At 34.1% G+C, this 27,820-nt stretch overlaps 1 protein-coding gene across 1 annotated transcript; it reads right to left on the bottom strand.

Moving 5' to 3' along the window:
• Positions 1-27,243, bottom strand: LOC140168660 (adenosine receptor A2a-like). Its single transcript, XM_072192074.1, is given in 2 exon segments — positions 1-724; positions 26,421-27,243. Coding segments are annotated over 2 exon segments (1,017 nt in total). The 5' UTR covers positions 26,997-27,243; the 3' UTR covers positions 1-283.
• Positions 27,244-27,820: the final 577 nt, after the last annotated feature.

Raw genomic sequence — 27,820 nt, forward strand, 5'->3', positions numbered from 1 at the left:
ACTACAACTACTGCACTGAAAATTCAGCAACTCAAGGGAAGTAGTTGATTTATATTGATTGATTTATTGATTAAATATTGGTTTTCCCTCATTTTTGACTGTAACTCCACAACTGTTGTGGAAATAAAATTTCCAGTGCAGTAGTTGTAGTCCTTGCCCCTATAATATACATATTTTACTTGTCACCAATGCGCTATCATTTTTGAGAAAAATGCAAATATATGCACAAAATTGGGCAGGGGTGTAGTACCCCCTTAATACTGTTGATTGTTTGTTTGGAAGGTCACGATTTGTTGGTAGAATCTTCTCCAGATTGTCCTTCTCCCGGATACCTAGTAGTCGCAATATCATCTGTATTAATATGGCAGCATGGGAACAGCGACGCTAAGGTGCGACGATAAGCCACTCGAAAGTCCCTTCCATAAGCATATAACCACGGATTAATGGCAGAATTAGCATGAGATATGATGATAAAAAAGTTTAATAATTCAAAAGGAATTCTACACTTCGGGAATGGGCATATTGAAGTTATTGTGTTAAAGAGGCTTAGCGGTAGCCAGCAACACATAAATACAAGTATGATAACCGCCACAGCTTTAACGGCCCTCAGCTCTCTCTTGTAGGATGATAAACGCTTTTTGAGACTATTCTTTGCTTCCTGTCCACTCACTGTATTGACTGAGTTCCCGGATGAAATACTTCCGAGAGGCTGGATCTTGCGGATCTGTATGCAAGTAAGAAAAGAGAATGGAAAACAAAAACGTCATTATTTCTATAAATCAGTTGATGTCAGCAGAGAGAAATTACAATTATGTGAAAAACTAATTAGGTGTTCATTTATGGAATTGATCATTTGTGTATTCGTTACATATTGATGTGTTGAAAATGTGGACACCTGATGCTGTATGTGATCAAAAATCAGTAATAGGTTTCCGGAACCTCAATTAATCAAATTTAACGGCTTGTGATCTTTTCATCTCATATGCCATTCCCGTTTTTTCAATGCATTCTTCTTTTTGTCTTATGTTATACCGTATATGCCAAAAAATTACGTTCAAAATAGGATTCAACATGCAAGAAATTAAATTAAGTGTTATTCCTACGTTGAGCGGAAGTTTTTTTTACTCGAGGGTTCTGACAAATGCAAGATCTTTTCCGAATAAAACAAATAAGCAATTACTAAGTCAATTAAAAAGGCATTACCCCAAATAGAACATACATATATAATTATAATCGTAATCACCTCATTCTAAACTTTAATAGCTCTAGGCTTTTGATTTTATAATGACAGAAAATAATAAAAATTACATCACTTATCAAACTCTCTTAATCATTTCTTAAAGCTTCAGGAGGTACAACGGACGACTTGAACAAACAATTTGAAACATAAGCGTGCTCTACTTTCATTGTACGTACAACTAATAGGCAGGAAGCCATATACTGTGTTGTGGCGGCTTGTAGGGAATACAACTGCTCTTATAAGGTATAACATATCATCATACTATTTGGTGATATCGCTTTATCATTCAATATGCCAAATTTATCATTGTTATTAATTTCCTTCGTTTTTTAAATATCAAAGTATCTCTGCCACAATTATATATGTTCAATAGAGAATAACCTTTATGAGTAAACATAATGTCTACTCTTTCAGTATGTAGGTCATCTATGATGTTGCTGAAAGATATTCCATAAGTGTTTTATACAAAAATAGATGAGTACGATTATCAAATCGTTACGGTAAAACTTTTTAACATGATTATTATCATTATCATTTCATCATTACTATTATTATATTTAGCTACACAGAAGGCAATAACAAACTAAAAACTACAATTGACGTCATAATACAAGTACTAAGAATAATGTTAAGTTACTGTGCCAAAATAGACGTCATTCCAGTATTTTGACAGTAACTTTACAAAACTCATTGATGTATACATCACAGAGACGTAACATCATTCCCGAGCAACGTCTTGTTCACGTTTCCCAGTGCGTCCAATGAATAACACATTAAGACATTCCTAGGGGTAATTGCAGGCCAATTGTTTTCCAATCAATCTTGTCATGCGTTCTACGTCTGAGTACAATTTCTTAAACTCTGTCGCACACAAAACAGACTATCCATTATTTTGTACATATCGTTTTTTACGCATTTACCCGAAAGGAATTCAGTTGTCGCAGGAAGAAGAGTTATCTCGTGTTTACAATTTATAGATATCTTGGTTAAAGGAACAGAATATGTATACTTTTTAGGCACGATCCATTACTTTTGTCTTACTATAACCTAATTTCTCATACAGGGTGTATCAAAATGATTGGTACCGAAGACTTCTCATTTTTTGCCGATTTTTTTCACTATGTTTTGTGCCAGTTTGGGGTTAATTGTTTAAATATTTGTAATTATAGTAGTTTTATCTTCTCTATAGAATTTTAGATCATAAAGATAGCCCATTCTATTCAGAAGTTACATGATTCTATAGGAAAGTAGGTGTTTTTACACTTTTCGTCGTAACGCTGGATCAGTAGCGCACCATTTTCAAAGCTCTATTTTACTGCAAATACCTTGTGAGGATGATATGTTGAAAATCATGGAACTGTTTAATATTTTCCTTGCCTATTTCTTCATTCATAATATATATTAATATAATAATCAATATTTATTGCTTGAGAGTAATATTATTGACTTGAATAATTTAGGTGGGGTGAAAGAAGTTTGTGTATCAACACCATCCAGGGCGGTAATTTAAATTGTATTTTTGAGATTACTAAGTAGATGGTGCGGTGTGGCAGAATGGCTATAGACTGTAGACCACAGTATTCCACACTTCAGTGTGCATTCATAGTTAAGAATCACTGGTCGACACGAAGCTATGGAGAAGTACAGAGAAGATTTAGGAGACAGTTTCTAAGAGCAAGGCGTACCCCATGCAAACATGCTATAACTTGCAATGCTTCAAAATTTGATATGGGCAGTTACAGAATGGACCCATCCCACTTGTTAAGTTCTTTCAAGATAGGGCTTCACCTCACACTGCCAGAGTCGTAAGGCAGGGCCTTCAGGAACTATCTTTTTAAAAGCACATGTAAAGCAATTTTATGTTATGTATACTGAGGTGAGATATTGAAGAATATGTATGCAATAAATGCATGGTTGAAGCAGTGAACCAATTCATCTTGTGTTGTGTAAGTCAAACCATGATTACGTCGATCTTCATTTAAATGACAATAGCTCCCAGATGCATCAACCTATCAACTTCAGATTAATAGATCAATAAGTTAACATATGCCCCTTTCTATTTATAGTAAAAAAACTATATTAATTAGCAATTTTATATTTTTGATATATTTTTGAAAATGTCATATAGCCCGGTACCAATCATTTTGATACACCCTGTATTAGCTCCATCTATAGGCCAGCAAGTAGAGAACAAAATGACTTAATGTGATGTGAACAGGGTAAATGATATAAGTAAGTTTTTGAAAGTTTCCTCACAACATGTCAATTTCATTTGACAAATTGTACTTATAAAAAGTTCCTAAATACAGTATGGACAGATTTATATTCCGGACAACTTTGCTATTATTTAATGATACCGAGAACTACAGTATAAAACTGAATTATGTATTGCAAAATAGGCAGAAGAATTGCTTACGTTTCTCTCCTTTACCACGCTCATATCACATTAATTCTGTTTTATTACGTTTTACTCGTGTTGCTGCATAAAGGCGAATGGAGATACTATCACATTAATAGAATTATATTGAATTTTTCATGATGAATTGTATTTAGTCTTGTTACACCTAAAGCATGAATTTTGTTCCTACAGCAAAAAAATGTTTTTTAAGGGACAACGTGAAGTCAATCAAATTGTATTTTACTTCCTGTATGTAATCAAATCTGAAGCTTGCTTTAGAGTGAGAGATGGTTTGGTTAAAATTTCATTACATTTATTAAGTATTGTTGAATGGTGTTCATATATAGCTTAACTACTTCATTTAAAAACAAGTGAATATCATCAATCATATGATTCATCAATCAATCAATGATATGATATGAAAACCTATAGCATGGTAATAGTTAATAGAAGGAACGGTTGTAGGAGTACTTTTTTTTTCTTTCAAATAAGCCCAAATGGAGCCGTACACTACGAATGAGCCGTAAAATCGGCAAATTGTATTCTGAATAACAGTGTAAAATGTGCGTGAAGGTCAGTTTGGTGCGACAAGTTTCTCATTTGATAGCCTTTAAACCAGTCAATAATCCTATTGTTGAAGAGGATATTAATCTTCTACCTATTTCTATAGAACCATTAAATAGTTCTAGTCTTTGTTTGCTTTGGTTAAATCCTGTTCAAATGGTGGGTTACAAAGCATTGTATATATTTTGTCTAGGTATGTATGACCAACAATTAACAATGAGAGGACATTCCTGAACCTCGTTGACTTGGGGATGATTTGAAATGACCGTGAAATGACACATGCAGAACCGGAAAAGGTACCACTTTGTTGAAGGAGCAGAGTTCAACAAACCATACCCCAGCTTCTGGATATCGTTTGAAGTCAAATGATATACCATTTTAACGCTTATGATATCTATTTTCTAAACACGAAATAAAACAAAATTGACCGGGGCCGACTTTACGGCTGATTCATAGTATCTGGTCACAAATGTGGTCTCCCCAATTACTCCAAGCAAGTTAACAAACTGGATTTAACCATACACTTTGTTTAATGACACTAAAAATATTTAGAATTATTTAGAGTTCAATGAATGTACCTTTAACGTTATTGAGTTGTTACTGTTGCAGTTAAAAGAACAATCGACTAATCGTCGAACATAGCTCAAATTATGTCATGCATATAAGTACCCTTGTAAATTATCTTCCGCTTTCTAAAAGTTATCTGAAACCTTACACTCAAAAGCCCACCACAACCACTTACATTGCAATGACTGCTATATGAGTTATGTTACCTCGCTTGCACGAGCTTGCGATGTTACCAACCCTACACGCCCCTATTTAATAATCCGTCGCACGTATAACGTGACGTGATTTCAATTTCAAAGATCAACCCAGAAACGTAAAAATAGTAATATTGGTCTACCGGCAAGAGAGACAACATCTTAGAAGTAGGTGGTATTTGGTTTTGCTTTTTACTTCTCACTGACTCAAATCCGAATAGAAATCGCGGTTGAGTTACTCTGTTTGTACATTTAGCCTAGATATGCCCGCATCATAACTATTGCAGTAAATGCTTTTAACTTAAAAGCTTATTCAGTGATCCCGAAGAAAGTGTAAAAAATTTGTGTGTAAATTGCCCAATAATGAAGAATAAGTCATTAAAATATGATAGGCAATATTACAAAACATCGGTTTTATTCAAAATAATGTGTTATAATTAAACACAGTTTGTTTTATGATTCACTTCGCTGTGCAAATAATGTCTACTTGCCCCTGTTTGGTGAGTGCTTAAAAAGCTTTTAAGATATTTCAAAATTTATCTTCGATTTTAATCTATTTTGCGCAAACAAACTGTAATTTTTTAATGGTTTGTATTATATATTATATATTTTGTCGCGATTATAAGCCTTTAGGATTTGACCAATACGATTCATCGTTTGATATAACTTTGAGAAAAAGCGATACTTTCCTTTTCAGTAATATAACATCGTTTGTTACTGGTTAAAAAGAGTATAAATTTAATAATTTTGTATAATGTAAAGATACAACATAGTCTCGAAACAAGTTTAAAACATTGGATACTTAAATACCCACGCAGATTGTTTCTCTTTTGTGGAAGTAAGTTGTAACCCACCTTCATTACTTTCTTTATTTGGTGACATTTATTCACGAGATTTTGGTCGTATCTTGTCTGTTTAATAAATTGTTTATTATCAAAAAGAGTGATAATGACTATTACTTTTGAAATATATATTTTATTAATTAAGAATAAGATTTGATGTTTTTACTTTGACTCCCTCTTAGTACAATTATACGTTCAATCCTGTTTATTACAAATAAAATGATTAAAATATAATATTTTAATTTCAATTTGTCTTGATTCTTGCAGAATGGCTTTGGATTGATATTTACTTCACTCCCCTTCTACCCCCCGCCCAATATACAATCATCATCATCATCAGTCGGCAAGCGAAACAATTTTGTTTGGCTGCAGCATCCCTTCAGTATCTCCAAGGAGGTGCTGGACATACTGTAAGTACAGTGTGCGCGAACGTCCCGGTTTACTCTTCCCGTGTGGTGGAATATAAAGGGCATCTTCTTTCTCACACGCTCATCATCTTCAAGACGCAGTATATGGCTGAGAAATTTGAGTTGATGAATCTTGACTTTGGCAACCAGTGGAGTGGTGTTGGTCAGGTTGTAGATGGTTTCATTTGGAATCCGATCCACACGCTTGATGTTTAACATGACCCTGTAGCAAGATGTTGCAAAGGTGTTGATCTTGTTGTCCATGTCCTTGGTGATTACCCATGACTCACACCCGTACAGAAAGACAGTAACACAAATTGTCTCAAAGAGCTTGATTTTTGTTTCGATACAATATTGTGCTTTATTTCTTTGGTGCGTGTTGATAAAATAAGTAAAGAACAAATCCCTTGGGTAAAACGACGAATATAATGACGTAATTATCTGTAATAAGTAGTGTGGCTTTTTAAAATTACAATGTGTGTTAAGCCCGGCATCTGTCATGTTATTACAAAAAAATAAATTAGTAATTCAAGAACTAATTCAATCATATGCAAAAGTATTTAATTTCAAGCACTTATGTGCTTTCCAAAAAGTATTGATAGGCAATTTTCAGCATTCTGTTATTTTACTGTTTATTTATGTTGTTTTTTAAACAGGGTAACGGATTGTTTGGTGATCTTCTTATGTTTCCTCATCTTAGTTTTTTTTGTTATATTTCCATCTTCGTCTTATTTTCCCCCTTCATCTTCATCCTCATGTTCTTAATTTCTTCTTAGCTTTGTTTTTTGGTCTTTTCTACACCTTTGCGTTTCTAGGACACCATTAACAACATTTGAAACAAAAGTACTGCTGAAACCCATGCTTTGCAAATGAAACACATCCATGATACATGTCTTATACGAATGTCTTATAGCATCTCCATTATTCATACAATATCAAGTTCCAGTTATAATTCAGTACAACATGCAGGAAATCGTTCCATTAGATTGCGTTTTATTGCGTATTGCGTATGTATTGACTATAATAAGTAAAACGTACTATACTCACATTTTAAAGTGGTATTGACGAACAGTACTAAAAACGCTGTACTACTTTGCTGCTTATGTTAGTACATAGTCTGTATTACTGAGAACTACTTCAAAATCACATTGTTAGTATAAGCACCAATACAACAATGAGAAGCATAATGGGATGCAAATTAAGTGCTTTAAAGCACACTTAGTTGACTTAGTAGAGGAAAAACTTTGCAGTAGTACAGTCTTAAACATATTAAATGTGGAACAGAGGCCTGAGCATTTACAACAAAAACTATCATCATCACAGCATGATATTGAAAGAAATATGTTAGAGTGAGAGCTTAAGACATCCTGAAGATAAATTAACGTGAGGAAATAAAGATGGCTATGACGTATTAGTAGAAGATGAGAAAAAGAGATGACCCACAATATAAACTTCATAAAGACCCCTTTTGCATGTCAGAAGAAACATAGCAGGACTAGACAACGCATCAGATGGAGAGATGAAATGGACGACTCAAAAAGGATTACTAAGGTGCAAATGTATCTGCCAGAATGTGTGTATAAACTTTGTGTTACTTGTATCTAACCATGCAGATATAAAACAGAAATGATACAAGAAGAAGAAAATGTTGATTGTATCTGAAACTAATAACATTGACTGTAAGATCAGATTGATTAGCAATTAATGATTACCATTGGTGTGCCGAATTCAATATTGGAAATAAACGGATCATAATGCTGTCTCCAGTTTTTGGAGTTTAAATAAGATAATAAATTATGGTAAACTATGCTACATGAAAATGCCCATCTTCTTGCTTATCAACTATTAAACAGCACCGCTATGATCGAGATGGAATTGTGCTACATATATAAAAGCTCAATGTATATAATCTGATAGATAAAACTTTCCTTTATAGGTCTTTTGGCCAAAAGCTTAATGTGTTTACATATCTTTATGGTAAGATAAAACAGATTGTCGTGATACGTCTTGATTTGAATTTAAAATGTGTATCGTTGTTTTACCATGAAATTAACATAATAACTATGCTAACCATGACGTATGCCCTATACTGGTATGTCCTAAACCGTGCTGACACGTCTTGAAAAACAAGGCAACAGACGCAGCTTCAAATTCTGTGAAAGACAACCAGAGCGTGGTGATGACAAACATATGGCTATAATAACGAACTTGAAATGCCAGACCTCATTTCGAGACACCAAGTTGCCTTAATGTAGTGGTTTGATGTGTTTCTTCTCCGTACATCAATTTAAAATGTACGGTGTTCACATTACTATTTAATATTTTCATCACAACTTTTTTTAACGAGTTACAAATGGGTTACAAAATGTTAAAACATAAGTGTCCTATTTTCAAATAATCACTCTCTTGTGGCGAAAACCATGTTGCTCTTTTTTGTGCCAACACTCTACCACAGGCCATAATACACAAACTGTAATATTTTATGGAATATCACTGTTGTACATATTAACATTAAAACTCCGAAGGGGGTGGGGTGTACCAACACCACGCTAAGATTTTTTATGCATCGTAAAAAAACTCACATGTTTACGCCCAAACGACCTATGCTAATTGTAATCCACCCTTTGCGTTCATTTTAGTGATGAAATGTTTACCCCAGCACCTTACCCGGGACTAGGACCTTGCATCAAAAATGACCATGGAGGAGAAGGAGGAGGAGGAGGAAGGCCCACCTTTGGTTTTTACAATAAAATCAGTGATTTTCATTTCTCTCTTGTGAAATTATTCCAAACGCTGCTAACTTTTTACTTTGAGAAATATTTTTTCTGGTGTATTTTTCTAAGGGGATATAAGTCGTAAGCCCCCAAATGCTTTATTTATAATTTCGAGATAAAGCACATCCTTCGTTTTTTTCGTTATTCGCTGACTTTTATCCAAGAAATGCAAAGAAAAAACTTGTTTTTAATGTGTAATATCTTACATTTCTAATAAATAGTTTATTATCAATACTAGTGATAAAGTACTATTCAGATTAATACGTTAAAAATATTTACCTTGTTTGATTAAGGGTTTTACTTTGACACACACTTAGTGCAATATACGTACAATGCGACTGTTTATCCCAAATAAAATAAGTAAAATATAATATTTTATTTTAAATTTTTCTTGCTCTTTTCACATTTACACTGGATTACGTTTTGGCTGAAACACAATAAAATTTTAGATCAAGGAAGAAATTTATTTACTTTATGTTAATAAAATCAGGCGGCGAGCGGCATGATGGGCGGAGAGAGACGGCAAAACTGCTCAGCCGTATGGCATACAATCGGTTAATTTCGTGGGGCTCATAATCGAACCCCAACGGTTTTAGCTTCTTTTAATATTATTTATTAACATAGCCCTACTTGTTTGTGATATTTTAAGCATTTTAAAATTTCATAATATAATAATATGATAAAGGAAGTTTACTAAATTTAGAGAATGGACGGCGCTCACCACCTGAATAAAATGAGAAACAATCACTTGAGGAAAACGTGTGTAATCTGTGAAAGTAATGATGCCTTATTGCGCTAACAATTGGTGTTTCGCGCTAACAAAAGGACCCGTTTTCATAGCCTTACTGGAAATCAAATTAGTAACTAATAACTGCGAAAATGATTAATCAAATAATTTTGTCTTTCATTGCAAAAGAGAATTGACTATTCTGACACATTTTGCAATTTCGCAGCAAGATATTATAATGAATGTGTTTGGATGAACACACAATGAATGTTATTTTTGATTGAAGGTAACGAAATCGTTTATTAGTTTCTTTCTTCTTCGTCGTCTCATTTAGTGTGTTTTGTCATCTTCTAAATATTCGCCTTCTCTTTTATGTCATTCTGTTCCTGATACTACGCCTAAGTTCGTAAAACATAATTGTAACATTCATCGTTTGTTAGTTTCTTTCCTCTTCGTCGTCTCATTTAGTGTGTTTTGTCATCTTCTAAATATTCGCCTTCTCTTTTATGTCATTCTTCTCCTGATACTACGCCTAAGTTCGTAAAACATAATTGTAACTTCAAAACACAGGTTTTATCGTAAATAGAAAAGTATTTTAAATTACATTGTAACGAACGCGTATTCCTGACGAAACATACAGCTGTAGTTTGAAGAGTGCATCGTATAAATATCGTATAGCATTTAAATCATTCATATATGATATCAAGTTCCCATGTATAATTCAATACAACGTGTAAAAATAGTTCCGTTAGATTGCGCTTTCATCGGCTACAATATTTGTAAAATGTTATTCCAGGTAAGAGTGCTCAAGTGATACCGTAAACGTTCGCCTAATGGCGGTATGGAGTTCATGGAAATGAGAGAGCGCCATCCCTGTAAAAGCCGACTATTATCACTGATCATTAAGGGTACGTGTAGTTAAAGGATGAAACCTATCGACACATACAATTATGAGCAAGATCGAACAAACCTGTTCATGATAATGCGGTAATCATTCACCTGATACGTTGTGGCCCAGTGAGCAGAGCATTAGACTGTAGTGCGAGGATAAAGAGAACTTGTGGAGAAGTTTGATCGTTCGAATCTCATGCAGTAATTTCTGATAGATTATGATGTCTGTCAATGTTTGTTTTTTCTGATTTGAGGAAATTTTATTCTCTATTTTCTTGATTTTATCTTTAACATTGTTTATATTATTTTATTATTTTATCTTGTATGTGTCTTTTTTCATGATTCTTTGTTTTTTCGTTTCATTTTAGAGTAGGCCCTAACTCAGTCTATTCAATCAAATGTTGTAATGAACCTATTTGATTGTATATGCATTTGTTATGTGTGTGAGACGAACTGTCGCGTGCGACAAGTCTTTCAACTCGCGCGAGTGTCCTTGCCTATGCATCAGTGGTCATAAGAGGTATATCATTTTATTCGAAAGGGGGGTCCCAAATATACGGGGGTCATAAAGTATTGGAAAGAATAATAGCAGGGGGTCATAAAATGTTTTATGTCCAAAATGTAGGGAGTCACACGATGACCATAGAAAGTGTGGTATTTTATTCAAAAAGACTGATTTCAATACAATTTTGGGGTTTGGGATCATAACATTTTTGTTGCCGAAATAGGGGGTGCGCAATTTTATTGACGCAAACTTTTTGTAAATTTGGGACCCCCCTTCCGAAAAAAAATGATAGCCCTCTATGAGGATTCAAAAGATAACCTCTGCCACAATAATCCCTAGCTATATTTGTTTGAAACTGTTCCACGGAGGATGTATCATAAATGACCTATAGTCTGATATAAATAAAATAAATAAAACGACCAACTGAATAGAGGCTGTGCATATGACGTATCATCCCGTAAATCTAGTGGCGGACTACTCAAATGCATTCAATAAAAGCATGATTGCATCTACCGCGACAGTTCGTCTCACACACTAAACAAAATGCACTACGATCAAATAGGTTGATGACAACATTTGATTGAATGGACTGCACTGCGCCATGATTACGGGGAAGAAACCGGTTCAAATCTTTTGTTTGGAGCCAATCGATAAACGCAAGGCCTCTATAGCTATCATTGAATACTGGCTAGGATTCCACAACACAATGAGAACATGTTATAAGGCGCTTTGGAAGGCACACAATACCCCAATGGCTTTCCATATTATGTGCACTCAACAACTATTCAGTATCGAAGCCCGGTATCGAAGTTACGTAATGTTACTATGTCAACGGGATCACGCGCTTAAAGGAGGATTTCGTGATCCTAGCATCCTCTTTTTATGACATTTTTCAGTAGATATCCACGAAAAAAGCTTATTTCCAAAATTTCAGTTGATTCCGATTTTGCGTTTGCGAGTTATGCATGATTATGTGTATTACACTGCTCCATAGACAATGTGTTGTAATTTCGTTCTGGTGCACCAGAACGAAATTCAAATTTGGCGATATTTTTGCTAAACGAATTAATCTGCAAGAAATATTTGGTACATAAACATTATGTAGCAGAGGTATCCAGTGGTGTAAAAATCTCAACTTTTTTTGGGAAAAGTGGGGGATGAGGCTGTGGATCACGAAATGCCCCTTTAAGTAATGAACCACGATCGAAACAATCAGTACACAAAAAAGGCATACCAAAATAGCGTGATCGTAAGGCTGCGTTCACATAGAAGTATACTATTCGGGTATACGGTGCACGTTTTACAGGTGCACGCGTATATAGTTCAATCGAGCAAGGCAATTTCATAGTACCGGGTCACATAAGGCTACGATCGCATAGAAGTATACTATTCGGGTATACGATGCACGTTTTGCAGGTGCACGCGTATAGATTAAATCGAGCAAGGTAATTTCATAGTACCGGGTCACATAAGAGCTATTCGAAAAGGCCGTATACCTGCGTTTAGTATAGTATAGTGGGAATCGCGCGTGTTCGATTTTAGTGCATGCGTATACCGTCCAAATTTTAAAAACCTAAACCATATGTGGGCAAATTCATTTTTTTAATATATGTACTATCTAATTCTGCACATTATGACACCTCATTGAATGCAATGTGACCTCAAGAAGTAAAGTTACAAGCATTTGATAAGACGAAGAAAATGGGTAAACTGACATACTCGCTATTCGCTATACAAAATACGCTCATTCGATCAGGCTGAGTTCACATAGTATACTCCTATATGAACTCAGCCTGAACTAATGAGCGTATTTCGTATAGCGAATACCGTATACCGTATACTTCTATGTGAACTCAGCCTAATGATCGCCATATAAACAGTGCTTGGTTCCGATACCATCACGGAGTTACGTAACTACTTCGTGTTCTGATAGTTATATGATCAATGGTCTGCTCTACTTGGGTTCGATCCTTTTAAGAAAGAAAAATAGCTGATCATTTATAATGCATAAATGAATAAAGTAATGTAGTTACACAATTTGAAACATTGAGGCCGTTCTATTTTTCAAAGGTCATTTAACTGTTAAATGTAGTGGAATATATCACGCAATCGCATTGATAGGTATCAGGTGGAGCAAATTTTGTCAGCGGGTTTTGTTGCCGTTTGTTCGCAGTACCTATTAATCTATAAAAAAAAAGAAAATTAAAATTAAATTTAAACAAATTCACAATATTCTTTCGTAAAATGGGGACAAAATCCAAAAATATTTCTTGACCCTTCTTCACATAAAAGTGGGGGCAGAAATCAAGATTCGAACAAGTACCAATCACCATTCAAGGCGCACCCTCTACCGACTGAGCTAACGGGTCAGACAATAGAAGGTGTAATTTTGAACTGAAGAATATTTAAAAAATATGAAGAAATTACAATGTTATAAAAAGATTTACCAAAATGAGTTAGGTATAACGTATAAATCGATTTACAAATTAAATCCAATGACACTCTGAGAAAGAATACCTGAAGAAACTCAAAAACATTTGCTGCTCTAGCAACTAACCTAGTGACCTTAAGTGTTGGGTCATGTCACGATATTTTTTTCTGAGGCATGTCCAGGTTGCTCAATTTAACATACACGTATCCTTAATGCTGTTGAGATTTTACAAGGATGGCGCTCTCACATTTCTAAGAATCCAAAAGCGCCATTAGGCGAACGTTTACGGTATTAGGAAATAGTTCTGCATCTTTTTCTGCACCTCAATTTGTGGAACTTGAAGGTATAGAGGCGCATATCTTGGTCAATTCTTGCTCGATCTTCACGAACAGGGTGTCAAATGTGAAAGCAAAGTCCATTTAACAAAATGTATATTTTAGAATAATCCAAAATTATCAGGTTGTTGAACAGCAAGGATGACTATAACTAGGGATGACCAATGAACCATCAACTTGATTAGAACACTCCCATAGACATGCAGGGAGCTCAACTGTGCACTGCTTGCACATACATTTCTAAATTGATCTCATTCTTTTTTTTCTCAATATTTTTCTGTAAAATTTGGGGAAGTTACTGCCAATTATATTTTGTAACTATCTTGCAAATTACAGCAACATAACTTATTTTGTTTTTCTGTAAGTGCGAGTCAAAATTGGTCCATCGCCACAGTGCGCTTAATTGCCAGTGGCTGAGTTTAGCACTGCTCAAGAATGGCACAAAATATTCAAATCAGTAAGATCAGGTAAAAAACGTGGCCTACTGAGCTGTAATTTGGCAGAGTTGCCAGTAATACCTCTATCATACCTTCTGTAAAAAGGTTAAAAAATTGAACAAGTAGATCTCGAGTTACAAATAAATCACCAGCTTCCCTTTGAAATTTTTTATATTCCTTTCAAATCATGTTAAGAAGACACCTTTCTGAACATAAATGTGAAGTTTCGTGCTCATTCGATGTATTGTTCACCTGATCTTAACCCTAAACGTTTTCTTATATTTAGGCCTATAACATCTACAACTTGCTGCAGGCTATACCTTGTTTAGGACTTTCAAAAGAAGTACCTGAATGTACAACCATAACTGTTTCAAAATAGCCCGCGATAGTCATGCAGGTAACTCCGAGGTCAAGCATTGAATTGGTTTGAACAAAGATACTCATAATGTATTGAGTGCTACTTTGGTTTGAATGAGGAATACTACAGGAATACACATGAGCATGATGAGGATAATCTCTATTGTTGTGAATGAGTCAAAGACCTTCAAAACTTAAGATTTTGTTTACATACACCTACTAATTGGTCATATTAAACCCAATAACATTGAAATTCTTGGTTGTGAAAAAAAAGTTCACCTACTTAGTGCAATTTTGATTTTGTGCCATATCGGCTATCTTGGATGATTTTTGGCAAATGTCCTCTAAATGCATGATTTCAATGCCTTGGTTTGAAAAAATAAGTTATGCCAGTGACTAGTTAAGTGCCATTTCATAAGAAACCCCTTTGATACTTTCACAATATGCTTGTTTCATGTTTGCAAATATGTTAAAATAAAGAAATATATAAAGGTAAATATATGATTATGCCAATTTTGCTCCCAACTGCTATTTTTGGACCTTGTCATTTTATTTCGTTCCAATGACCGGTCAGAATGGGAAACTTTGATAATTCATAATTCGAAAAGTTTTTGACCGATTTTGACCATTTAACCACCAAAATACTTCTGTTGATTAGTTCTACTCAGAAAACAATCTTTTGTAGCAATAGGGTCAACATGAAATTTTGATGGTTATCCCTACTATAACTGACGAGTTTCTTTTTGTGCCTGGTGTAGTAAACATCCTATGCGTGTTTTTATCGTTGCTGTCAATTTATAGCTACAATTGGTCTCCTCGGTGATATCAAAATAGATACCGCTACTTTTAATATCAAAGTACGCTCTTGAGAAATTAAGACATGCGATTAGTCGTTTATGTTTCGCTCAAATTAGCTCAAATGGTAGTCTTAAATTACTTCAAGTCATCTGTGGGCATATTTACGCACTTTAAAATACTGGATCTACGCTGCCGCTTTTTTAATAAGAGAGTGATATTTTAAAATATACTTTTCTAGAGTTCAATGAATGTGTCTTTAAATTTCATAAATTGTTGAATTTATTGTGGCTTTTAAAAGAACATTTCAATCAGCTGTAACGTACAAGCAAGATCAAATTTGCGCAATGTAAGCACTCTCGTAAATTTGAATCGTCCTCTTTCTAAAATTTACCTTGTATATTTCACTCAAAAGCCTACAGTCACACACAATGCAGCGACTGCTATCAACCGCCTTGAGCTGTGTTATTTCGCTTGCACGAGCCTGCAATGTTACCAACCCTGCACGCCTCTATTTAATGTTCCTTGGAATTAATTACCGCCGCACGGGAGTGTAACGTGAAATCAATTTCAAAGATCAGCCCAGAAACGTGAAAAAATAGTAATTTGGTCTAGCGGTAAGAGTGACAACATTGTAAAAGTGTATGTTATCAAATGAGTTGGGAGCAGCCCAGCACTTATATATATATCGGTTACAAACACAACCAACTTTTAATCTATCAATGTATGAGAAAGCGATATTTGGCATTTCGTTTATATTTGTACTCATTTTCACTACATTTGTACAAATACGGCAAATAGCTTTGAAAGACAAGCTTCCGTCATCCGTGAGGATGCATAGAGATTGTAAGAACGGTGTTCTTTTACCATCATTTTTTAATACCAAGTTGTCTGTCTGCTTAAAGTCCGTCTCTCTCTCTCTTATTATTTTCTTTACTTAATACATCACAAAAATTGAATCAAAACACCATCAGGAGAAATATAACAAGACGAAAGACAACTATTATCAGTACTAATTATATTTTCAATCCTAATTGGCAATAATTTCAAGCTATCCGATACAGATTCTGTAAACAGTTCGTACAATTCATCTATTTATAGTTCAAAATATTTTCAAAATCAATCATAAAACCGTTACAAGATGAATGCGAAAGCGTCCGATATATTGGTTGTATCAATTTGTTTTTCTGGTCACATAACCAGTGTGACATACGAAAACACACTTTGGACCTGATTAGAAGGTGAATTATGTTGGTACGCTTTAAAACCAAAATCATCCTAGTTCTTATAGAATGAAAGGACACAGAAATATAGTAGTGGTTGATGGAATTGATATTTATAATCCGTGACTGTATAGTTACTTAAGTGTTTAGACTATAACGTTTGTCTAACACCGACTATACAGCTGACTATACTTTGACTATATAACATACAACATTAATTCAACATTTTATCCTTGGGTATAAAGCTGTACTTGTATACACATAACTGTTATGTATAATAACAATATGAATCGATGACGTGTATAGCTATATTGTTACAGCTATATTTCTTCAAACAATAACGTATGATATTATATTTTCTGTTATCAATCTGTATTATAATCAGTATTGTTGTGAACTTATATCACAATAGTTTATATTAAGCCATTATCAACAACTTTCAATATGGACGCAACGTGTTTGCAAGTGTCATGAGAAAAGCAGGTTTGCATTTACGTGTGTCTTTTACCTTGTTTTACCTCCGACTTACACCAAAACCCTTAGTAGTATTCTATTACCAAGAGTAGTCTACTTTATATTGTTATTATCTTCGGCTGTCCGTCAGGCAATGGTATGAAGTTAAAATAGCCAAGCAGAGACATTATTACTGCATGGTTGCTTTCAGCTCCATAATATAGTAGTAGCCCAGCAAACACAAAAACGTTTTAAAAACGTTTTAAATAAGTTATATTTTGGCTTTTGGTTTAGGTAAAAACGTTTTAATAACATTAAAATGTCGGGTTATATAAAGGTCATGAAAACGTTTTAAACGTTTTGTATGAAAACACACTACAACAATATTTTTAAAATGTTTTCAAAATGCTATTGTAAACTTTTTTTGCAAACATTTTTTGCCAAATATTTTGTCAACACTTAAATAACATTATGTTAATATATTTGCACACAGCAAATACAGAAATGTTCTTAAAATGTTTTTTTTTTCAGAACGTTTTAATAACATTTAAATGTCGGGTTATATAAAGGTCATGAAAACGTTTTTAAAACGTTATTGCAAATATTTTGGGCAAACATTTTTCACAAAATATTTTTTAAACCCCAAAATAACATTCTGTTTAGAATGTTTTGTACGAAGTTTTTAAAAATGTTTTTCTCAGTACATTGCGCAGTATAGAGCCACATGTAATTGCTCTGATAAAGTCCGTGCTTATTCCAACAGAAGCATAATAGTTTTATTTTAGCCGGTCAAATCGATTTTTCTCATACATGGAACATATAAGATATACACAGGTTTCAGATACTTTATCAATATATATTTCATATGACAGGAAGTATCCGATGATTTATTGACTTTCAAAAGCAGGAAACATAATATTCCGTCATTTTATTAACAAGGAGATTTGATATGCATTTATCCTCTACATAAACACGTGGTCTCCTCATGTTTAAATGTTCCTTATATGATCACCAAGACATGCTAGAAGGCAAGGAGAGAGGATATCATGGATTGGTTCGTGAATTAATCTTAGTCAAGATTGAAGACATCAATATTTGTCTGCTGAATTGATCTGTGGCAATGACCCTCTGAATGTTCAATCAACGAATAGGAACTTTATTCATTAATGTTTCTGGTGAAAAAATATCCAATATCCTGTTGTTGGATTTGAAGTCATCAGCTATGACGCCATCAGCGAGCGACACCTTTTTGGCAAATGAACGTTATCGTAGTTTATAGAATCGCAAGAAGCAACGGTTCGATTCGTTGGTAGGTGGTAATCGCATGAATGTGACTTTTTCACAGACCTCGTGTGGAAATGTCATATTTTTATTGACATTTTTACACAATGTATTATCAGGAGTAAACAAATCAACTTCTAACATATTTTTACAACCAACAGTTTAAATGGTACAATACTTCAAATGGAGTATATCTCAATGCGGATCCAATTAGCTATAACACTTTTCTCCTACCACTCCAAATAATGTATCTGTCTGTGAATGGGTTTGATCGTTTTTGAGAACAATAGTAAAATATACAAATTTCCAATGTACAGCATATGTTGTTTTCAAACCTCGTTTCCCGATCCAAGTATATTTTCTAATACACCGAGGTTTGTATTGAAAAACCCATGTTCTCACTTTTTGTTTTGCGAATAACTTACAATAGCCGCTGACATTTGGCACATAATCACCAAGTAGGATTTTAAAAATATTGACAATTTATTCCGTAGATAAATATGCAAGTTCTACTTATAAACTCCTCAAAAAAAGTTTGGAAACTTTCACAAACGGCTGTATATCAGACATTTCTTAAATCATTCTCTGTATTGTTTCATATCAGTGAAACCATTGTTCTTTCCTGTCAACAAGGACACCTCATTTGTGACGATAACATATTCCACTGCTGGGTAACTTTCTTTGAAATACATAGAGGTCTCAAAGAAAATGTGCCAAACTGACAATTATCTGCGCTTATCTCATTGCTTTGAATGAATGAACGAGTGGTTTTTCCATGAATAAAAGAATGAATGAAAAGTTGTTTGCAGTACATCGTGTTGAATGAAAAGTCAATATCTCTTGCTGGTCACTTCCTTCTTTATAGTGATCATTTGCAAGAAAGTTCTAATCAACCATGTTTTGATTATCAGATCTGGATAAGGCTCAAGCTATTGGTCATCTTGAGACTGGCGTACCTCAGAATCAAGTTGCGGCAACTGCAGTATGATCTCCAAGCTAAAAGCCAAGTTTCGTCGGACCGGAGATGTCAAAGACAAACCCAGAAGTGGCGCCCAAGAAAAACAACAGCTGCAGAAGAAAAACAACTGGCTGGCAGCACTTTGAAACGTTTTTAGTGAAACAGTGTGATATTTCTTACTCTTTTTTACTGATGCAAATGGCGCAGACAATGTCATTTTGGTGTCAATTTTGACAGGAAAGAAAAATGTTTGTATTGATATGAAACAATATGGAAATAGATTTCAAATATTTCTGATATAAAGCCGTTTTGGAAAGTTTCCAAACTTTTTGCAGCGTTTATATGCGTGTTTGGTCAGTGCTTACAAAAGCTTTTAAAGGATTTCTAAATATAGTATCTATATATGAAGAGCTTTGTTGCAAAACCCCTTACATCCACTTTTGACATTTTGAGAAGAACAGCTTTTTTAATTGTGCAAGTATTACTTGTTCGATTTGATTCAATTTGGGTTTGGATAAAGTATTGATGAATAGAAACTAAAAGAATAGGTTTGGTACAATTTTCAAGCCTTCCTATTTATTTTATTATTTATTTTATATCGCACCTTTTGTGGATGTAAGGATGTGGATGTGGTTGTGGATGCAACAAAATAAATTTACCCCTTTTCTAGAAACCACCTTTCCAATCAAATTTGAGCCCATGTGTTTGCACTACAATATGTAACTTGACTAATGCTTTGAAAATCAAAAAGAAAAATTGAAATATCTCATTTACTTTTTTAATTATGAATTTTTAATTAAATTCGGGAAAATGGCATTTTTTGGGTATTTCCGAAACTACACCTTTTGTTAATTAAAATGATTTTTTTAAACACAGTGACCCAAAAACAGTTCCTTTTGGTGTTAATAGGTAAAGAACATTCCAGGCTACCATTATACATCAAAAAAATTAAAACAAAACAATTCTATATTCATTTTAATTTCCGATTTCCGGAAATTCCCTAAGATTTCCCAAACGGGAAATATGCGATACCTCCGGAAGGGAAGGTAGTATGAAGGTCAAACAACCACCAAAAATGTGTATTTTTACCCACACTATAATATTATTCCAATAACTCAATTTCGGCCAAAAGTGGATGTAAGGGGTTTTGAAACAAAGCTCTTCATATTTTACACAAACAAATTGATACTTCAATTACATCAATGTATCCCCATGTTAAGTCACATTACCTCTGTACTCACTATGTCGGATTTATATATTTTATTGCGCTGTTGAGATTTTGAGATTTAACCAATACGCTTCAATGTTTATTGTAACTTTGATCTACAATGTATATTGTAACTTTGAGAAAATTTTACATTTTCATTTGTAAAATAATCGCTTGTTACTGACGAGAAATAAGTATCAATCTACAACTAATGCAGTAGTGACTTTGCTTTACTGCATTTAAAACATTGGATGCTTAGATGGCCACGTACCTTGTTTTTCATAAGGAATAAAGTCGAAAACCTCCCAGATTCTTTATTGATAACATTGCGATAAAGCCTTTAGGAGATTTTGGTTTAAATCCTTCACAATCTTTTTTATATGGTGACCTTTATCAACGAGATGCATAGTTTATTATCAAACCTAGTGATAAAGCACTACTAAGATTACTACTTGAAATATTAACCTGTTAAGATTAAGAATTGATGCTTTTACTTTGACACCCACTTAGAGTAACACGGCTTTTTATCACAAATACAATGAGTAAAATATAATACTTTATTTCTATTTTAAAACAAAATTCAATATTTTCTAAAATTTTCTTTCATTGTTTCTTGCTCTTAGCAACTTTACATTGGTTTGATATTTGCATTATGTACAATAATTTACATCAAGGAAAAAGTATTTGGTTTGTGTTGATAAGATGATGAAAAATCACTTGGCAAACAAAAACACATAAAAACAATAGATGTGAATAATAAATAAACAGGTGCTAGATCAAATATAGCAGCGGAATGTTGAAGATACAACATCTTTTCAGAGCATAGAAAAGCTTGAAAATTACTGGTGTGTGAAATGGAGGTGCCTTTGACTGGTTGCGGATTATCGTGATGTGTGAGAAAATTCCATGGGACACTTTATTGGGGTGGACGAATGTGAGGTCGGGTTGTGGGTGTAGACGTATATCTGTTTGATTTTTTGTCATTGTTTTGTGTTAGATTTTTAAGGGTTTTTTTTCGTGGCACGTCTCTATACTATATCCATCAAGGTTATAATATTAAGAATGCTTACTATTATTCTAAAGAAGATCGCGAAATGATAAAATTTAATCTCCCTATGACCTTCGAAAGAGATGTGTCTCCTTGGCATACATTTATACCTAGTATATTCTCTCGAGCAAAACTAAATTATACAATTCCAATAAATAACGACAATCATGTAGATTTGAATAAAGGCATACGTCTTTATAAGTACAAATGTGCTGCTCATAATATGTCAGTGACAGATTCTTATCAATTATCCTTGAGGAGGCCCCATGTAATACAAGGTGACAAGATTCGTTGATGTAGAATTATGTGATTTTCAAATGTAGATTGTATCGCAAACCAATAACATCGTAATTTGATTGTATCAATCAATCTTTTGTATGCTTAATTTAATATTGGAAATAAACGGAACAAGCAGTTTCCTCAAGTCTGAAGTTTGCTCATACATTAAGCTCCATAATTTTTGCAAACTACATTCACCGAAGCAATTATTAATGTAAATAAGTATACTGCGTTAAGTAGTTATCTAATCAATAAGTAAATGCCGCACATTGGAATGGTGAGCGCAAGAAAACCCTTCACAACAAACATAAATAAGTACATTGCATAAAAGTAGTTATCTAAGGCAGAAACTTTCGAGGGGTTGGTGCAATAAGGCACATTAGCTGCTTTATAGACATTTTACAATTTCTGCATTCTATAGTGTATACTTTTTTGGTAGATATTGCAGATGTGATAGAATTGAAGAAACCCTTCAATTTACAGTGTAAGGATGTCATAAGTATTTACTTATAGACTGCATGAATGCAAGTAATCCGTAAAAATGTTGGAAAGTTCTGCTAAAGTGAGTCTTTATAGATTAAAAAGAAAGAGTGCAATGATGTGGAATATCAATGCCATAAGGGCCTTGACAAGTACGTTGATTTTCAATTCATTATGAACTATGAAAATGCTCACCTTGTTGCTTTTTTGCTATTCGTCTATGGCATAATTGCTTGTGTGTGGTAGGTAATAAATAACGGAGATTGGTGGTGGTCAAATAGTGTTTATATTATTATAGATCAATTTTCTGAAATGGTTTTTGCGTTTATTATATATTCGTGATGAAGGTTTATAGTAATAGGAGATGAGTAAACAAAGTAGCGCCGGGTACAGCTGCCTTGCGTTACGTATTTTTGTTTTATAATTGTTAAAAATAATATCGTCGTCTTGGTCCTATGAATCATGACTGACCCTTTGTGATTCTGTTGATGATGGTATTTCATTCAGTCGTAAGTTGGCGGTAAGCTACGACAAGGTTGACTATTTTGTTCTATCAGTCCATCTAAGCTTCTCTCTGCCTTCCATGCCACCTTGCATAAATATCAATCTATTGTAAGCATCTCGTCTAAAAATATCAGTTTGCTTTTTGGCACAGGGTAGCATGTTCTTAAATTTGGTTTCTAACAATTTCATTGATCCTGTTTCTTCCACGATACCCTCAGCATTTTCCGCTATGCAGCATCACATTGCGAAAGATAAAATCTTATTCTAATCTGCCATTTTAACCACCATTACATCCGATACAGAACAATCGGGAAAACGAGGTCGTTCATAATGTGAGTTTTTTGGAGCTTACCTCTGTCTTTTTATATATCTGTCAAAGCAATTGCAGATATTCTTGCCATGGATATGTGTCTTCTAATTTCCTGCGAACGGCCCCTGCATTGACTATGAGTAATCACAGAAATTTGAAAGTGTCAACTTGTTTCAGAATTTCGCAATCAACCTTAACGTGTTGGTCTGCATCTCCTCCACAGATTATTGTTTTTAACACTGGGGTGTAGCTCAGGTTGCAATAAGGCATCGTTATAAGAGATGGTTTGTCAGCGTATCTAAAGCTTCATCCAACGGATACCTGATCTGTATAATACCATCAAATGATCTCTTCGTGATGTTTATTACAATTACAATGACTCAAAATATATTAACCAAATCTTCTTGATTTGAATCAAATTATTAATGTTTGTGTAGATGAATCTTTGTTATACCAAGAATAAGCATTTGCAGACTATGAATATTTTACTAGATTTATAAGATCACAATATTTATCCGATGTGTACTGTCAGCGTATCTAAGATTATGTATCTTTTGTCATCCTGGCTAGTATAATATAACACCATCAAATGCTCTCCTCACGACGTACCCAGCATATGGACGCATCACAAAAAGTAATTATCCCGTTTTATTTCAATTAAAACAATGATTCAAACTCTAATCACCAAATTCTTCTTGATTTAAATCCAATTGTTAATGTTTGTGTAGATTATTCTTCGTTATACCAGGAATAAACATTTTAGCCATGACTTAGTGTGGCAGACTGTGGATATACACGTAGAACATTATGATACTATTATAGGCAGCGGATGACTGCGTCAAATTCTGTGAAAGACAACCAGAGGATGGTTATAACATTAAAATTGAAAAGTTAGCCCTCGCTATGCGATAACAAATAACCATTTACTCTCTAAATTTAATATATAACTCTTTGATGGATTGGCTGCAGTGATCAAGACAATGGAGTGAAATTTAACTCTTTTCAGAATAAATTGCAATCTTTCGTCACACTTTGCAGAGTGAAATGAACTATAACTGAAAAGTGAAATAAATGTACACAATTTTCAAAGAGATTTTTTCACTCCTTTACATTGCAAGTAATGATTTTACCTATATCCCCTACAGCAATTTAATTATAACTGGTATTCCCATCCATCACTATTTGTGATGCGATCAAGCAAAATCAGTCGGAACTCGGAAATATTAATTTTCCAGTTTCTGACAGGATAGTAAAAAGCATTTACAAAGCTGCAATTTGAAGAAACCCCATTGAAATTGAACAATCAGTTCCAAAGATATGAGCTATTAAAGACTTTCCAAAACAAAAGGAAACAAAAGGAAATATTTCCTTTGTTTGGCTATATCTCTAAATCAATATTTCCGAGTTCCGACTGATTTGGCTTGATCGCATCACATTTTATCTTTCCATTGAAAGGTTTTGCAATGTTAAAATTAAAACATCATTGTCCTATTTTCAAATAATCTCTCGAATATACGTTATTCTTATGATTGAGTGGATGATACAACCATGTCTACGACTACGTCTATCAATCTCAAATATTAGGCCAGTTGCTTTCTAGTATTAATTAAGTCGTAGCTCCAAAGTGTCAAACGTACTAATCTGAGCTCAAATCGATTGTAATTAAATCCGCGCTCTTTTATTTGATTAGTATTGGAATTGATTTAATCGGGAAAGAGCTGTCAGGACAAAGTACAGAACTTCACAAAGCTATACCATGAGTTAATAATGTAGTGATGTAATGACGAAATATCCACAATGATCAAAATAGTCTCATTTGTAGTGGTATTTTTTAGCAATCTATTTAACAATCATGTGGAAAATTTAGCTTCTAATTAAAGTGCGTGAAAGTTTTAATCAAATCTGTTCAAAGTTCATTTTGTTTGTATAGAAGCTTATTGGTATTGAAGAACTGTGTCTCAACAGATGAGCATATTATTGTTGAGAATCTAGTGATCGTAAAAGATAAGTAAAGTAATTCGGCAAAAAGAAGCATACTGTTAACATGACTATGTGGGTTTGATAGATGTCTCTGACGAGATGCGTTTTTTTTTCTTGGTTACACGCATGCCAATGTAAATGTACTCTTCAAATGTTATAAAACAAAAAACAAATCAAATTGAAATTGATTTTCTCAAATATTTTCATACTACCTGTGGAAATTGAAATTGCCATAAATAGTCTACTCAAAATAGAGTATTATTTACTTTCTACTCCTACACATTCTCCTTCCGTGTTTTCTTCTTTGTCTTCATCTTCTACATCTTCCACTTTAACTTCATCTTCTTATTCCTCTTTATCTTCTTCTACTTCATCATTCTCCTCCTTCTCTCTCTCTTCTTCCATAGCCGTTTTCTAGTACAACAAGTCATACCTAGAATATTTTCTCAATTTGAATTCACCCAAAATTTAAAAAAAATCGCCGTATAGATCCCTGTACTAGCCGTTTTCACTTAGTAAGTAGTGGTAGAATTTGCGTATGGAAAGAATCAGTTGGTTTATTTTAGTACCGAGTCAGATCATGTAAGATGTTCTCAATGTAAATATATCTCATTTTTCTAACCACTAGTGGATCATGGTAGTTTCCGTTACTATAGCACTCATGAATATTGGCATATTATTGTGAAGTTGACCTGTCTGATTAAGGTGTAACAGTTATACTTTCCACCTGTCTAGTGTGAAATCTATGGTGCACACAAAATGAGATTAGCCATTGAGTGATGTAAATATGGTTACAGATACCATCTAGAAAGTGAAATCTAGAAAAACGAGGATGTAAATAAGTATCACTTGGCGTGTTGTTGAGACAAAAGATGGTAATAATATGTGCGTTGTTCCATGTGAATTGGAACTCATGCTTTTAGCGTTGGTATAAGTTTCGGTTTAAGGAGAAAAACTAGGGTTTCTTCTTTTAGAATTTGTCTATCGAATTTTTATGTGTAAATATTTTGTGCTGTCGTTTCGATTGTATTGAAAATGCTGTAAATATTTTAGGATATTTCACCAATCCTTATGCCATGAAATGCAAATAGGTTAAGAAATAATGAAGCAACAACGTGGAATTGCAAATTAATATTACTTACGTATTCAAATTTGAGATTTCAAGATTGTGACCTTCGGAACAAAATGTCAACAATGATTTATCAACAAAACGCGACGGGAAAGTAGACTTACCTGTTCACGGACTGCCCTGTAGATGAAGCCATACAATACAATCATAACAAATAGCGGTATATATATCACCACGACGGCGTTAAACAACATGTATTTCATATCAATAATTTCCATAAAGAAACAACCAGGAGTTGATGGATATCCTTTGTTCCATCCGACAACGGGTAAAAACCCGACAATAGCCGACATCACCCATGATAAAGCTATGATGATTACTGCCCGACGACCAGTCATAATACTCTGGTAACTTAGAGGGTGTGAAACTGCTATAAAACGGTCCACAGTTACCCCGATTAGACTAAATGTTGATGTTCCACATAGCCATAATAGAAATGTTAACATGATAACACAGCCACGGAAGTTATAAGGCAGTTATTCGCTGGTAAGGATAGCAAAAGGTACCCCTAGCAGGCCAACAAGAAGATCAGCTGAGGCAAGGGATAATATGAAGTAGTTAGTTTGCGACCGGAGAAGTCGCTCTACTTTAGCAAAGGCTAGCAGCACCAGCCCGTTGCCAAGTACAGCCATGATGGCAAAAAATAGTTCAAAAGTTGCGTATGTAAAACTCACATTCATCTTCAATGTCGGATTTAATACATCAAAACTAGTTGTAGAAAATAATATTATTTTTTATATTTCTTCATCTCCGAACCAGGTTAAGAATCCGTACCGGTAACAGGTTTGCCGCTTGCACTAGTTTTGCGTCCAACTATAGAGAACAAATGGTGATATAGGTAATATTTTATACACGTTTAAAAGTAGTAATGCGAGGCTTTGTAGATTCTTCAAATGTACTGTACAATTTGAAGCAGCCGCCAATTGTTGTATTGTATATCCAAAACATGCAGCAAATAGTTCTACACGTTTTGCCAAAAGTGTTTCACAAATTGAAAGTCATATACGGTCGTTATGTGCATTAGTATTCAGCTGCTCGTCTTCTTGGATCTGTTGTTTTTCCTAGAACAAGTCCAGAGTGATGTTGTACTAGTCCATTGAACTCTTACGAGGTGATGATAATAGACTTCTAATAGATATCACCGCCATTACGTCACGTGGTAAAGTCACGCCTCCTATGAGGTTCCCACACTAGATGCATATCGATGATGATCACACAGCAACTGTTCAGTCTGTCTGCCTCCAATCGTGTTTCATCAGCAAATGGAGAGAGATAGGGATACAGCATCATATATTACGAGTCGAGTTTGGCGCTTTAACGGGAATTGTAGGGCAGTCGATATCAGCGCAACAGCCAATGAATGCGAGCATTGAGATGTTTTATTTTCACTTGGCAGTGCTCGTTGAGGAAACTCGTCTGTTCGTTTTCAAACACTGTTATACGATAACTTTATTTTTCATATATCAGCCAATCATTGAGGAATATGTAACAAAATTTAGATTAG

This window comes from Amphiura filiformis, chromosome 13, assembly GCF_039555335.1.
Source record: "Amphiura filiformis chromosome 13, Afil_fr2py, whole genome shotgun sequence".
Classification (NCBI taxonomy): domain Eukaryota; kingdom Metazoa; phylum Echinodermata; class Ophiuroidea; order Amphilepidida; family Amphiuridae; genus Amphiura; species Amphiura filiformis.